The following is a 15,627-nucleotide window of genomic DNA, read 5'->3' as shown; positions in this document are numbered from 1 at the left end:
TTTTTGAGTCTTTCAGTGACTCATAATGCACTGCTGATTAATCTGACATTAGGAAAGATTTTTTTAACAGCTTCTTACCAGGAGGACACTTTTATGATTTTGATTCCCTTTTTTCTTTAAAAAAAATACTACTTATTGAAAAGTGTGTCATTCCAGCAGCTCTCGACTGGAGAGTGGACAGCTTTGAAGTGAAGTACATTAGACTATAATAGTCTACCAGGCTATAATTAGCCAGCCACAGCAGCAATGAATCAGAATTAGCTGATCTTATGATAACCCAATGTGTGAAAGAGACACAGCCGAGCACAAAAAACCATTTCACACATTGCTCCTTCACTCCTGTGTGGAAACATGTCACCCATTCTCTGCTGCTCCTTCTAGCCTAAGATCACAAACAGTACATCTGGATTTATACAAAAGCATAGCTTTCACTAAGAACCATTACTATTCACTTCTAGAAAGCATTATAAAATATACACAGCAATCTGAACACAAAGACATTTAGATAAAAATAAGATTTCACACTCTTGACACCTGCAAAGCCTTTCTCACCATATAAAATGTGTTACTCTTGAATAGCATAGATAACATGCAGCTTTTTAAATTAATTTGAACATACCCACTGATACTTGCCTGAGCTCTGAAACTAGCAACTAGCATCATCAACCAGCAGTATTTGAACATCAGGAACTCGTGATAACAATGAAAACAAATTGTAAAAATTGTTTAGTGTGAATGCTAAATAGCCATCCGCTATGATACTGAGGCATAATCAGCACATACAAAAGAACAGCCTTTAATGATGTCCTTCACAAGACCTGCTGCTACTGCTTTTGGCTACGTCTGCGAGTTAGAAATATCCCAGCAAGGGAGACATTCTGTGAGCCTTTGATATCAAACTCCCCCTCTAGAGGATTCTTCACAAACATTAGCAGTCTCCCAGTCAAATACTCAAGGGAAAGGACCTGCATTTGGGAAAAGAAAGTGACGTGGCCCATTTGTCACCAAGATTTTCTTGTCTGTCCATCGTGATTAGGAGATGCGTAGGGCATGTTTTAGCATGACTCACAGACAGCTCATGATAGCAGGCCAACACTAAGCCACATGTCACCTGCTCATGACACACACACACACACACACACACACACACTTCATTAAACTTTGCTACATCATTGTATTTTATTTTCATGACATAATTCTTTCGCTTGTATCATCTTTTAAATATCAATATTCAATATGTTCAATTCTAAATCAGAGACTGCTAAATATTTTCAATTTCTAAATCAGTCAAAGGTCAACACTGTTTTCTACATGATTAACACCATGTTGTCAGCATTGAGCCTCTGATTTGAAATTGCATCCCTGGCTCACTTGAGCAGCCCACTGACCTGGCAAGTGACAAATATCAGATGGACCCAATGATTTAATCAGGATTATTCAGGGCCTAATCTGTGCTCACATTTTACTAGGCCAAGAGTGCCCACACAAGGAACCATGTGATCATACATGTTATTCTCTACATGTGAATTGGTATAACAATGCAATGCCTGACTTATTTTTAGACTATTATATAAATATTACAATACATTTTATAGAATGTGTATGTTCACTTTGTAGAACTTGGATTTGAACAGCCTTAAAAAAATTGCAGTGTTGCATCATGGGTTGTGCTACAGGTAGTAAACTTTGTTATGGTTCTTCATTTCCCTCATGTGTTGGTATTAATTAGCATCTCCATCATCATCATCATCATCATCAAGGGAATCACACAATAAGTCTCTGCATTCCCATCACTCACAGTTGGATCATAATTAATGCTGTTGACTTTATAGCCTGCCCCTAATGATCGTTTCCTTGATGATAAGCATTGCTAACGAGCTGTATTAATGAAGTGTCACTGGTCCTGCCTCAAATGTTGATTTGGGTATTGATATTCAGCTTATGCTTTTGAGTATTTTTTTATAATACTTCAATATTCATAATTATCATTCAGGTAACAGATAAAAGTGTGATATTTACAGTTTGTTCAAATTCAAACTTAAATATGAAGGACACTTCCTTCACACTCATTATAAACACCTCTAACAGAATAATTTGGACCTATACATCTGTCTGTGAGAGAAACAGAAAATTTTAACTTTGAACCCTATAATTATATAATCTCATAATCCAGGCATCTCACCTACTCATGCTACCACTTCGATTGTGATGCAGTCAAACAAATGTACACAGAGTTGAGTTTACACTGTGTTATTTGCTTTGACTCTATCCGTTGACAGAGGCTGCAGCAATGTGACATTTGGTATCTTTGTGTCCAGCCATGTTGACCAGCTTGGACGGGGAACAGTTTGTATGTCACAAAAAATAAATCTAGACAGAAAAAAAATCTGAATTCAAATTATTAAAAAGCCCACCATCCTAAATGAATTACACAACGTTGCTGCCCTTCAGGACAATGGAGAAATGAATTTCATCTAAAATGTTCTGCTAATCATTTAAACATTTGGGACAATGACACTGCAGCAATGTCAAGCATGTTTCAAAAAGTCACACACATAAAATACTTTATTTTTAGTTATTATTAGTAGCTATTATCAGTACTAATACAAAATGTGAAATATGTATCATAGCTAGATCAAGTTAATAAACAAAAACTGTTGTTAAAAAAAAGAAGTTTGTCAGTAGTGTGTTCCACCATGTTGTTTTTTGACTGAAAACATGACAGGACTGTGTGAACAAGTCCTCTCAACCCTTCACAGCAGAGCCAATAGCAGAATCAACTCAATAAGACAGTAAATCAGTGCCTGGATTGTTTCCATTTACACAGTACCAGGCAGGTATGTTTGTCCATGAAAGCTACCCTACCCGTATTTGTTCATTGCCAGGTGTTGGAAATGGGATGGTACCAATGATTTACAAGCATCATGGCTCAGTGCCTAGAAGCCTGATGGTAGCTATTCGTTGATTTCCCTTTGAGTGGCAGGCCAATCAAGAATGGGATTGGCTGTCGGTGTTGTCAGCCTGAAGGATGAGAGGAGATGTGGATCAGTACCCCAGTCTGGCTGGTGACTGATGGACTGACTAAATGCCTGGAACCTGATGCTTTGAACAGTCTTAACACAGCTGGCTGTGGAGAGCTGCATATCCTTTGGGAAATAACCTGCCCAAAGCCTTTAATGTTTTCCCTATGATGAAGGCTGAAGGTAACAACCACACCCAGTCTCAAACCTGGGTCTTCCAGGTGGTAAACATGGACCCAAACCAAAGACCAAACTCTCTGGTGCAACCAGCCTTTGGTACTGTGTACCGTGTACTTTTTATAAGCTAAAACCAGTGGGTTGCTCATTAAACAAATAATACTGACTATGGGTATCACAGGTCTTTGTTTTACAGAGTTGAAAGTTGGTTCGCTATGTTTGCCAGAAGCTTCTTTTCTTTGTTACTATCTCAGCCTGACCTGAAGCAAATCCTCTGAAGAGAGCAGATGGCCCCTTTTCTGACATGTGTGTGAAGCTTCCCAGAGACCTTACTCTGAGGTATCAACTACACACACCCGCAACCCTCCTCCGCTTGAGTGCCTGAGTGATGGATGGGTGATTTGAAAAGACAGGCATGGCTCCCTGGGCTCCTCCCCATAGATGGAGGGAAAGAGAGAATAAGAGACAGAGAGAGAGAGAAGGTGAGAGAAAGAGAGAGCAGCAGACAGAAACACAGACGCAGAGAGAGATTAAGAGTAAAGACCAGTGTTAACTGAATTAGGTCTAGTCCAAACTGTTGGCATACCCTGAGAGGAGAGATAATTTAGGAAAGCAGAGATGGGCTCAAAGCCCTGGATAACATGTCAAGTTCACACAGAGAGAATTTGGCTACACTTCACTTGAGGGTCACACTTGGCATTCAGTAATGCAGTTATTCTCAAATAAACAAAGTACTTATGGGAAATATTTAATTCACTAAAGCCTGCACCAAAGTCTGACACATAAATAGCACAACATCCATGATTTCCATGAAAAGAATTATAGTGACACAGTCCGATGCATGAAGATCGGGAGGAATCAAAAGCACACTAATGATCTACTGATCTTTCTACTGACCTCTGATGACACTTTGTTACATGAACACCAATGTATGGTTACAGTCATTATAATAATGATTAATGGCAAAGTATTTCCTCTTCAGTAGCACTTGTAAACATTTTAACGTGCATGTCTGCAGATTGCCAGTGTAACGTTTATAATTTATTATGGTGTTCAGTTAAACAGGAATAATATATTCTGTATGTGCCTGGCACAGGCTGTGATGTTGGAAGTGCTGCTTAACTCTCCTTCCCATTTTCATAAAAACACATGGCGCCATCTTATGCCAGACCTCCTCCCCAATGGCTCAACCATCAATCTTCTCTGACATCTTATTAACTCCCAACAGACACCAATACCCACAGATAGGTTTGGGTGGCGATAACCAATTCACTTATTTATTTATTTCCCCATCGATCTATCACAATGTGTAGGAAGAAACGGTTAGGTCAGGCCCCTAAAATAGCCACACAAAGGGCAAGAAAAGAATAAATATGCTCACTAATGTAATCTCTCTCAAACCAAGAATACAAGGACACAGCGCGTATTCATTTATTTCAAGCGCTGAGTAGTTATGTACAGCAAGATGAAAGACGCTGGCAATTAGTATCACTGCAATCGCAGTACACTGGGAAAGGATCATATCAGCCGGTGTGGCGTGATCCCTTCAAGAGAACTCACTGTTTATCCACCAAATCCACACGCTGCCTTCATGACACGAAGGCCTATTTACTCCGGAGACAGAGACTCACGCAAACAACACATCAAAATGACGAACGGTTAGCACCCATAGCGCCGATCAAAGCCTTCCTTCAACTTCACCGCTGCAGAAAAGGCTGCAGCCACCCCGGCCCTTCCGGGGAGGACTTCAACCGAGGAGCTCGAGCTGTCAGCACGCCGCATCGTCTGGCTCGTGCAGAGTTGTGAAGGCGGGAACAGGCGCCGGGCCTGGATGTGGCGTTATCAGAGCGGCAGGCGCTTCTTCCTTAGATTGATCACCCTTAACGAGCTCATCATGCCCCCACAGAGAGACGTCCCGATTACATCTGTGAGCCACGTGGGGTGTGAGTGCACTTGCAGAATTATATGCTGCCTGTCATGTGCACGATGGCACACACACACACCCGAGTCGTCAGTAACACATCCTCCGACGCCACAGTGTCACCTCCCATTTATGGTACGGCATCACTTGATATGACAGTAACAGGACAACGCCCATGAACTACACAATAGACCGGTCTCCAACAGCATCCTACTGCTGACATTTGTGCATGATTGCAGCGGAGACCAGCTTGGTTAGCAGGTTAGGGGTTTTGCCGTAGAAGTATTGCTGTAGGAAATTTATAACACATAGTGTTAATAGCACAACAGAGTTTCACAGTTCACTAATCTGCCAAAGCCTAACATGAAATGTTGTGTACTAGCTCTAATAATATATGCTTGATTTTTACATTTCTTGTTCAGTAAAAACAAAAAGTTTTTGCTAGTAAAAGAAAAAGCTGCTTCTTTTATACATTTGACTCAATTTTACTTTTCTTTTACTGGTAAATATGGACTGGGATAAGTCCTACCTTTCAAACTTTGCTAAATAAAGATTAGGTTTTGGAAGAAGAAAATAAGGAAATATGTTCAAAACCATGGAAAACATTTCTCGTATCAACCACAGAGGACTCCACTGACTTATAAGGTATCGCAGCCAAAACAGTCAAAAGCTTTAACTCCAGTGAGTCTAATCTCATGAAGTCTGCAGAAAGTCACAGCACATGGGCACAGCACTGGTCAGGTGTCCTGCGGCAGTCGTAACTGCTCCCAGGATGGGACAGAAACTTCCTCTGGCATCATTCATCAACAGAATACACAGCAATAAAATTATCATAATTGAGAAGCTAAATTAATTATGGCACAAATGGACACATAAGTCCAAAACACTTCTCTGCTTACACTCACTCTAAACCTTCTCACAATTACTAATTAAAGTAATTAAAATACATGTCCATAATTGCTTCTCTCGTGTATTCTCTGACCTGGCACGGGGAGGTTGTGCTACTAGTAGTAAAGGCTCTGCAATACTTAATGACCCACAGAAAAGCCTTTTTTGTCTGTTTGTTTTGTTAAATGACTCAATCCACCATTTTGGTAAACACATCAGCTTTGCAGCTCTTTAGGGATTGTGGACGCTTGGCTTCCAGTGAAAGCCATGGAGGCGGAACAGGGTCCTGCCGGTATGTTATCCTATGCCCTCAAAAGGTCCTGTGATCCTCTATCTGCAGTTTTATCTCCCTCGTTCATGTCCACCGGAAGGTGTCACTGGGGAGAAAAGGCTGCACCTCCCTTTCAGGAACTGGTACTTGTCAGATAAAGTCAGTGTAATTGTTGGCCGAGGGGACATGAACACGGCTGTGCTGTCACACCGCTTCATCTTTGAGGTCCAGCCCTGGTGGAGGATTCAGCGAGCTTTGTCTCGGCCTATGCTCACGCATTCCCACTTTCACATATTTCCTTGTATATTTCATCCCTTGTTGGAGCAAACAAGCTCTCAGACCAAAGCTTCCTCGTTTTAAAACGCCCATCACAAATTAGGAATGCGTAATTATGCCAAAATGGTGCCGCATTTTCAGAGATCTCAAATAAAGAATGGTCGCATTTAAATCTTTCTAAGATCAAGTGTGGAATAAAAAACAACATCCAGACAGGACTTAGAGAGGTTTTCTAATCATTTTGTTGTTGTTGTTGTTGTTGTTGTTTCTTGTCTCTCCCATGTATGCCTGTTTTGGTGTTTTTTTTTCTTTGCCTTCTTCAAATTGAATTTTTATTTTTATAAAAATCTTTTGGGTTAGAAGAGAGAGAGGAACAAGTGAGTGATTTCTCATTTGTTGTTGCCTTCAGCCAAACATCGATTTCAAAAAAGGAAGTTTATAAAGTTTGGTCAAGTCACCCCGGGTGAAATCAATTTACTAATTCACTGAAGCTCAACCAGTGAGGGGCTCCATCCTCAAGAGGCTCATTTTCCTTCCTGCAATCATCTTTTCAGCTCCTCCTGATCTAGAAATATTTTCAAGTGCTCAAACTACTGTTCTGATGCCAAAAGAGATGTGTGGAAGAAGCTATTTCCGATGAATGTTCCCTTCAGCGCTAACATATACTTATCATTCCTTTATCAGCTTTCCATCTTGGTTCTTCTGGTCTGCCTTGTTCCAGCTAGATGTTCCAGCTAGAGGATAAAGAAAGAAAATGTGGACATTACATCTGTTAACACCTGTCAAACCTTATTTTCTAGATTGCATTTATCTAGTGAATTTTAAATTGATCCACTGTAGTTATGTTTGGTTAATTTGTTTTGATAATATTGTAATCATATATTAATTGAATTTATATTAGTATAGTCTGTACTGTAATTTCTTAGTATAGTATAGTGTTCAACATTATACAATTTTTATGCAGTTGAAGTTGCAGAAACATCTCTACAGCAGAATTCTTAAACGGGCACTCCAGTACAAGTTATCACACAGGATCTTCAGAAGCCTGCATCCAGTTATAATTCAGACATAATTTACATTTGTGTCATCATCCTTTGTCATAGAAGAATGCACTTGATTTCTTAAATATTTCAGTAGCAGTAATGAAAACTACAAGAGCTTGGAGTTGTTACATATCAAAAGTGAACTTTGAATCTTAGTGTTAGCTAGTTTTTTTTTTCTTTTTGCCTCTGGGCCGCTTCATTTCCTGCTGCAATTTCATCTTTAATTACTTTGAGAAACCAGCATCTCAGGGGTCATAATCATAATTATCGTTTACATATCTCATTAAATAGATCTCATTTCCATAGAGCTTGGTCTTGGATAGGGATTAGACCTGTGCATGAAGACAGCAGCAGGTGGTGAGCTGTATATGACTGTCTAAGACAAAGTTCAAAGGAATAAATAATTTTGAATGTGACCAAGAGACACTGCAGGTTTGTATCAAGTGCATAGACATGGAATCCAGCAAGTGGGGCCGTAACTCCAAAAATCAATAAGTGATGCTCCCTGAAAGGACCTTCCAGGTCAAATTCAACACATGAAATGCAAGTAATGTACCCAGCCCAAAACCATCTGCACATGGGTATTTTTTTTCCTTCAGTCTGTAAATCTATTTCACTGGTAATGAACTATGCAGCTCCTAAAACTATGTAGCTCTTCAAAAAGACAGATGTCCAAAAGACAAAAAAAACTACCATCCATTAAAGACAAACACTCTTGATATATTGGCCATTTATGCATCAGAGTTATTTGAGTGTCCCCACTGCTGCACATCCATCTGTCCTCTCTCTTTGTGGTCACCTGAATTCACTCACACAATGACATTGCACATTATTTGTATGATCAATGAATAGCCCTTGTAATGTCAGTGTAAATAAGTGTATAAACATATGAGTATTTAGAGTGAGACTGAAATGCTTGTAGTCATTATTTATATAATGTGTCTATACTTTGTTGATCCACTAATATTCACTAATAATAATAAAGTATAAAATGATGACACTAAATGAAAACTGCAACAGTGCTTCTGAATGGCAAGTCGTTGTGTGGTCAGCATGGCTATTGTGTGATCTGGGCACAAGCGTGTGGGATCTGTGGTGGGGGGGGTGTTGCACCTGGCTGTGAGAGGAGTCTCTGTCCTCTGCCTAATTCAGTCCCTCCAGCTGAGATCAGCTCTAATAAACCATCTGCCCTGTCATCTTCCAGCATACGACACCACAACGGCTCAATAGCTCAAAAACACACCTCACAAATATGCCACCCAGGTTTAGCTGTGCTGACACAGGTGAGTTATCAAGCACAAATAAAAGAAAATGATTAGGGATTAAATAGTTTATGTAACACAGAGAGATGAGAGTTTAAATGTTACCTGTTTCAACCTAATAGTGACTTTCTCTGCAGCATCACCTGAAGGTCAAACCCCTTAACTGCTCTGGTCTGATTGCTGACTTCAGACACAACACATATGATCCACTTTAAATATGAAATTTTGTTATTGTTTCTTGTAGAGAGGAAGGCTAATATTTTAATGAAGCTAAAGTGTAATAAATCTGTATTACAGCTTTAAGCACACACTCCATAATTACCTCTGATCAGGAGCGCTTCCTTAGGGCAGCAGAGGAAGAGAAGACAGTTAGTGGACTTGGTTATGAAAATATCTGCTCAAGTTCTTATTAATAAATGTATCAAATGACATTGACCTCTTTCACAAAAGACATCTATTACAGTAATACAGTCAGGTATCTATTATGGGTTGTTATGCTAGAGAAACCTGTTTTCATGCCTTCGCAATTATATAAATTCATAGAACCAGTATCAGACATCCTGTAATAAAATCTAAGTGTAATTATGTTCTGCTGTTCTCTGAGAATACGCTGAATAGTCAGACTATTAAACTTTAATGGAATCATTTGCATTTTGTCAACAGAAGTAAAAACTGTAAAAAATAAGTGTTTCATTTGGCTTTTAAATTAATGTTTTAGTATTATGCATTTTCAAAACCAACATAATAATGATACCCATTCCCAGTGCCAGAGGGATAGTCAGATATTACAATTTATACTCTCATGTTTAGATGTTAAGCGACTTTTGTGATCCCTTATACACAGTTTAAAGACAACGTTATCAACGTTATCCTAATGTAATAATAAAGTTCAAAGATTGCAAATCCAAGACCACATTTGTTTTTTAGACTGACACCTTTCACATGACAATGCTGCTATTCAGGGTCAAAGCTGACTGGATATAATTGGTGACGGACCATTCTCAACAGGTTTTTGTGTAGGAGTGGCATGGTTGAGGGTGTTGAACTGGTATATATCCATCAGGTTCATGTTCAAGTGTGACTGCGGGATTGGTAGGGCCCCTCCACCCCCCCCCACACACACACACACAACACACACACACATACGCACACACACACACACACACAATATTCAGCCAACAGCAATGCTATAGTCCACAGGTCTAGTGGGTGGATAGCAACTGTATCTACAGTATGTACAAGGTGGCCCCACAGGTGTTTACAATATTTTACATATTTTACATATTATATATTTATTTAATTTTATAAATAGCAGAGAGAAATTGCTATTGAGAATGGGATAGTGCCCCCTGGAGGACCATTTATAAAACATTACTATAAACAAGCTCAGAAGATATGTGTGTGTATGGGAGAGATTGTGTGTGTGTGCAACAATTAAACAAAAGCAACAAAAGACTAAAGACCTGCACTTTATCCCTGTAGTACTGTTGTTCCTGGTGTGTCTAGAAAATGATCATGCATCAACTGTCACATTGCAATAAATCTTGATATATTGTATGAAAGATTGTTTTTTTCTTTTTCATGAATCATATTTACACAAATATCATTTCAAGAGAAATGGCTTGTCCATCTGACAACATAAGTTTGTAAGATATTTCATGAAAGGATCATGTTAAGGTCTAGAAAAGGTATCCACATGCATCCAAGAGGATTATCATTAAAAGTTTTCATTTTTGTTCATACATGGAAAGACAAACCATTTTTAAAATGTGTCTTGGCCCAGTGTAAACAGTTAATGGTGTTATGGTGTGAGAATGAAAGAATGATTCACACATTTCTAGTCTCTAGCTTTCAGTAATGATGCAATTTCACAGCAGACTCAAAAGAAAGCATAAGAAATAATACTTTATCTCTATAATTACTTGTTTTGCTAGAAGCAAATGTGTCTGAAAAATACTCACAATCTGAAAAATTACCCTTCAGGGTCGTTTTATGTCCAGACTATGTAGTTCACTTTTTGGCTATCACAAGAAAACTACACACAGCAAAGAAAAATAAAACAAAAAGTTATTTTTAGTCCACTGTGATAACAGATTTTTCAGTTTAGGTTCTAATATTACAAAAACGGTCTGTGTATTTTCAGGGAATAAATCTGTTGACACACTCCTTATCACTGCTTATCACAGAGGGGCTATATATGTTAGTAAGAGTATTGTGTTGACTTTGAAAAGTAAACAGGACTTCCCTTTCAGATTGGAACAGTGTGAACCATAAATACTTCAAAATTAAATACATATCTTTAACAGAGAAATATCATGACATGACAATTACAAATAGAACATGTCAAATTATGGTGAAGAATATTAATTATACTAATTATAATAAACCATAATCACCTCATGCTAGACCTTAGAGGAAGGATTGTGTGTGTGAAACATTTCCCACTGAACTTCCACCCCAGCTCAGTCGACTTGTTCTGCCATGTGTGTGCACGGCATCTACCACCAAACAGTTGTGGAGCTGTGAGAAAACAGGCTGTCCTGTCCACTCAACTGTCTTTCATACAGGGGTTCTACGAGGATCATTCATACGTTTCCTCACCATCAATCATTTCATTACCAGAGTGACCAGGGGGAATTCATTAAGACTTGCATGAAAAGGAGGAAACGGACTGACAGAGCTTCTGGCTGTATAGAGTGATGGAAAATTACTGGGACTGTTAGGCCTGACAAGTGACAACCCGTACTCTGTCACAAAGAAGGTAGTAAATTAGCACGCTGAACAAGCTTGATGAATATAGTTTTCCAGATTTATTGTGAGAAGCATATGACAAAATAAAGTTTAGACACATAAATACATTTTAAAAATTAGTTTAGCATGTTTATTTACTTTGGTAAATAACATTAAAGAATGTTATGTAGATTTTTTCACATGTGAAACTCCTGATTCTCCTATATATACAATGTGGATTGTTTGGTGTAGCAGTAGATACTATTGAAGCCCTTCAACGATAACTGTCTGATAACAGCTAGTATATGTATGTATAGTATTAGAAATGTGCCTCTTTCTGTGCCTTATATACTGTATGCTTATAACTGTAATTGATAGCCTTGAAGTCTCCAATTTTCCTTAAGCCACTAGAAAAGGGGGAAAATGTTTTGAATTCAAATATGTCTGAGCTCAAAGATTACTTTTTTTCCCTCTGAAGAACTAAATATATAAAGAGCCAGTGCTGGGAGACTGGTGGAAAAGGTATTAAAACAGCATTAATAATAACAAATAAAACCCACAGCACATTTGAGCACAGTACTGTCAATAAGGAACTGCACTGTACTGTATTTATGACATCCTTTACAATTATGACCCAAACCTTTGTTTAGCTGTAGTGAAGACTTTGTCTGTGGGAGTCCACAATGTATACCCATAAGCTTTCCCTCTTTTGGGAAAGGCATTTGGATATTGATCAAATGTTTCTTACTAACTTTCAGCAGAGGGCAGTCCAAGCATTTCAGTGGATGTAGTCCTAATGGTCCACTTGTTTTGGATTGATTCTCATCTCCAAAACTTGGATCGCTTAGTTTAATTCAGGTGATACATAAAGTTGTAATTCATAATTCAGTTTAACTGGCCAGATAATGATTAACTTGTGACATGCAATGTACAATGCAATATTTGTCTGTGGTATAGGAACATACAATACTGTTACAGCGTAGCTTGTTAGGTTCACTTTGACATTGGGATTGTGAGTTCATTGGTGCCACACAGCTTTTATTGAGAGTAGTGAAGGACGTTCTTGCGCCACCCACACACACACACACACACACACTCCTTTTTTACTCCTACCGAGGCTTGATAACTTCTGTAGTAAGTGCAGCTCAGACTTAGCACGTTAAAATCAATGTACAAAATTTGACACACACACACACACACACACGGGCATGATAAATCACAGGCAGACATCCGTCAGTTGTCCTCCTCATTCGAGACCGTAATTCTGGTCTCCTCGGTGGTGAGGTGGTTGTTCGTTTCACGGATGGTCCACCATAAGGTCACTTTTCCCGTTTCTTCTCCTCCAGCCTCTCCAGTTGTTTCTGTCGTCTCTCTAGTACCTCTAACCGTTTGGCATCATTACGTGCACGTTCCTGAGCTCGAATCTCTTCCACGTCTTGGAAAAACAAATGTCTTAAGAAGATAAAGTCACATTTAGTTACAGACAGCAACAATACTGAATACCACGTTATTCTAAAATGTAAAATAATGGGGGGGGGGGGGGGGGGGGGGGTTATATATTATATACTAACGGCTTCACCTTTAACTAGCTAACGTTAGCATGTTTATCTTTACAACTCCCGTAACCGTCATGATTATTAGTTATCAAATTAAATAAAGAATAATACTATTTATTTAACGTTTGGTGAGCGGTTCCTGTCACAGATAAGGTTAAACACCCTTCAAGGTTATGAATACATCAGGTTACATTAACGTACCTGTTGAGGAACGCTGTAGCGAGACCTACGAACAGGGTGCCAAAGAGAATCGGTTTTGTAAGACGCTTTTTTGCAGATAGTTTATGTTGATTCATGTTGCAGCATGAACTTCAAAACTCTTTCAGGCGAAACGGCTGATGTGGATATCCAGAATAATTCACTAAACGTTCACCAAACATTAAGATAATGTTTCAACCGGAACTATGTGTTAAGATTCGGGGAAGGCGATTTAGACGGACCGGATGTTTACCCGCGCATGCGCGTTAGTAACTACCAGACTAATCCAGATTTTAAAGTTACGTTGATATAATAAAATAACAGTAATAAATTAACTTGCTTGTTATCCAGTTGTCTTCGAGTTTGCAAAAGAAACCGACAGCTGTATTAATTTGCTAGCTACACATGATGTGATTTTTGCAGGAATGGATCGCTTCAGTACATCGGACAGGTTTGAATACTTGCAGGGGCTGGTAACCGAGTTTCAGGACACTGATAGTGAAGGTATCACACCGTTTAAAAGCATTTTCTAGAAAACATTGCAGATGTTGTGTGTATCTGAAGAGTAAAACAAAAATAAATAATACAATGTTTATGTAAGAACATGTTTAGCCCTTTCATCCATTCTGTCTAGATGCCAAAGAGCAAATCTTGGCCAACCTGGCCAACTTTGCCTATGATCCACGTAACCTGGATGCCTTGCAGATGCTTCAGGTCACTGAACTCTTCCTGGACATGCTGACAGAGGACAATGAGAACTTTGTGGAGTTTGGAATTGGTTCGTATAACTGAACACAACAGTGGATATTTTACATGCACAACATGGCCAGCAGGGTCGAGTGGATGTAGACACATTTTTATATGGTTTCAATGAAGTCACAATGGCGTCATGATTCTATCTTTTCAGGTGGCCTTTGTAACCTCAGCATGGACCAGGAGTGTCGTGATCAAATTTTGCAGAGCGGAGGAATTCCTTTAGTGACGGGCTGCCTGTCGAGTCACAGAGATGAAACTGTTCTCTCTGCCATCACTACACTGATGAACCTTACCACACCAGCGTCACGCTCCCAAACGACCGACAGTGCAGTGGTGCAGTGCATGCTACGTTTCTCCCTTACACAGAACCCTCGTCTCTGTAATCTGGCTGCTGTCTTCCTGCAGGACTTCTGTTCCCAGGAACAGGTGGACAGAGCAAGGGAACTAATGCAAGGACATTCCCAGTCAGTAGTTGGTATTCCACTCCCAAAAGACTAGAAACCTTTAACTCAAGTGTATTAGGTCAGAGCTGTTTTATATCTTCAAGCCTCATCTGAGGGAAAAAAAAAAAGTGGAAGTGGAGATTTGACGTTGCACAGTTCTTGAAGAGGTGTGGAAATTTGGAAAAAGTATATCATTTAAGATAACTGATTTCAACGCCTCAAAAGGTATGAAAATTCTCAAAATTGTTTGAAAAAGTATTATGTTATTTTACATGGGATGTGTTTTGTGCACTCTGGTTGCTTAAATGTGAACTTTGTGTGCATGTCCACATTCAGAGTATTCAAGGAAAATTCAGTCAAGGTTTGGTGAACGGAATATCTTCTGAGTATCTGATGCCACTATTGCAAGTCTCTTTAGAATGTCTAAGTTACAAAGTATTAGGTGAAGTGCAATTATTGACAATGCTGACAGTAACAAGGATTATGTCTTAACAGGACACTGATGGACATGAAAAAAATGTCTGAACCATTTGAGCACTTAAACATTCACCAATTTTTCAAGTAATTAAAATTACTCTAGTTAATATGGGCATCAATACATCACTCACATCACATTCCTAATTATGATAACTCTTTAAGACGTATTATATACGCATTATTTAAGTATTTAATAAATGCTGTGAACTAAGAATAATGATTTGTCTGGGATGGTTAATAGTCACTGGACCAAAGTCCAGTGAAGTTTTTGTTTTATCAGGAAATTCTACTGCAGAGTAATAAGACAGTTGTGTCTGGACAAAAACTCAAATGAGGTTGCATCATGCAGTTTGACAATAACTCCACAAATGCAGGATTAATAGTGGCAGGACAGCTCAAATTTAAGACATTACATCTTTTTGAAAAAGATCTTGAGTTTCATGGCAATGCTATGGTATGATCTGAAGCAGGCAATAGCACTGTACTGTACATTACTTGATCCTGTGCAATAAAGATAATTGTGTTCTTACAACTATGCTCTATGATTAAATTGTGATGTTGATATAGTGAAAGTAATCAGACTGTCCAGATACTCTAAAGATCCAGTAT

The 15,627-nt window shown here is 38.9% G+C and overlaps 1 protein-coding gene and 1 long non-coding RNA gene across 3 annotated transcripts; one reads left to right on the top strand and one right to left on the bottom strand.

Moving 5' to 3' along the window:
* Positions 1-11,653: 11,653 nt before the first annotated feature.
* Positions 11,654-13,485, bottom strand: LOC143510326 (uncharacterized). Its single transcript, XR_013129947.1, has 2 exons — positions 13,346-13,485; positions 11,654-13,040 (listed from the first exon to the last, which is right to left on the bottom strand). It is a non-coding gene; the product is annotated as an uncharacterized LOC143510326 (long non-coding RNA).
* Positions 13,486-13,531: 46 nt separating this feature from the next.
* Positions 13,532-14,727, top strand: armc7 (armadillo repeat containing 7). Of its 2 annotated transcripts, none has more exons than XM_076999539.1 (4): positions 13,532-13,607; positions 13,766-13,846; positions 13,977-14,120; positions 14,250-14,727. In XM_076999539.1, exons 1-4 carry the CDS (start codon positions 13,532-13,534, stop codon positions 14,594-14,596), a joined length of 648 nt encoding a protein of 215 aa, XP_076855654.1. In that variant the 3' UTR covers positions 14,597-14,727. The 2 variants fall into 2 exon arrangements, with proteins under 2 accessions (XP_076855654.1, XP_076855655.1); XM_076999540.1 differs by lacking the exon at positions 13,532-13,607 and adding an exon at positions 13,622-13,640.
* Positions 14,728-15,627: the final 900 nt, after the last annotated feature.

This window comes from Brachyhypopomus gauderio, chromosome 3 (assembly GCF_052324685.1).
Source record: "Brachyhypopomus gauderio isolate BG-103 chromosome 3, BGAUD_0.2, whole genome shotgun sequence".
Taxonomy (NCBI): Eukaryota; Metazoa; Chordata; class Actinopteri; order Gymnotiformes; family Hypopomidae; genus Brachyhypopomus; species Brachyhypopomus gauderio.
The sequence above is the reverse complement of the archived record's forward strand: the minus strand, read 5'-3'. Positions and strand labels throughout refer to the sequence as shown.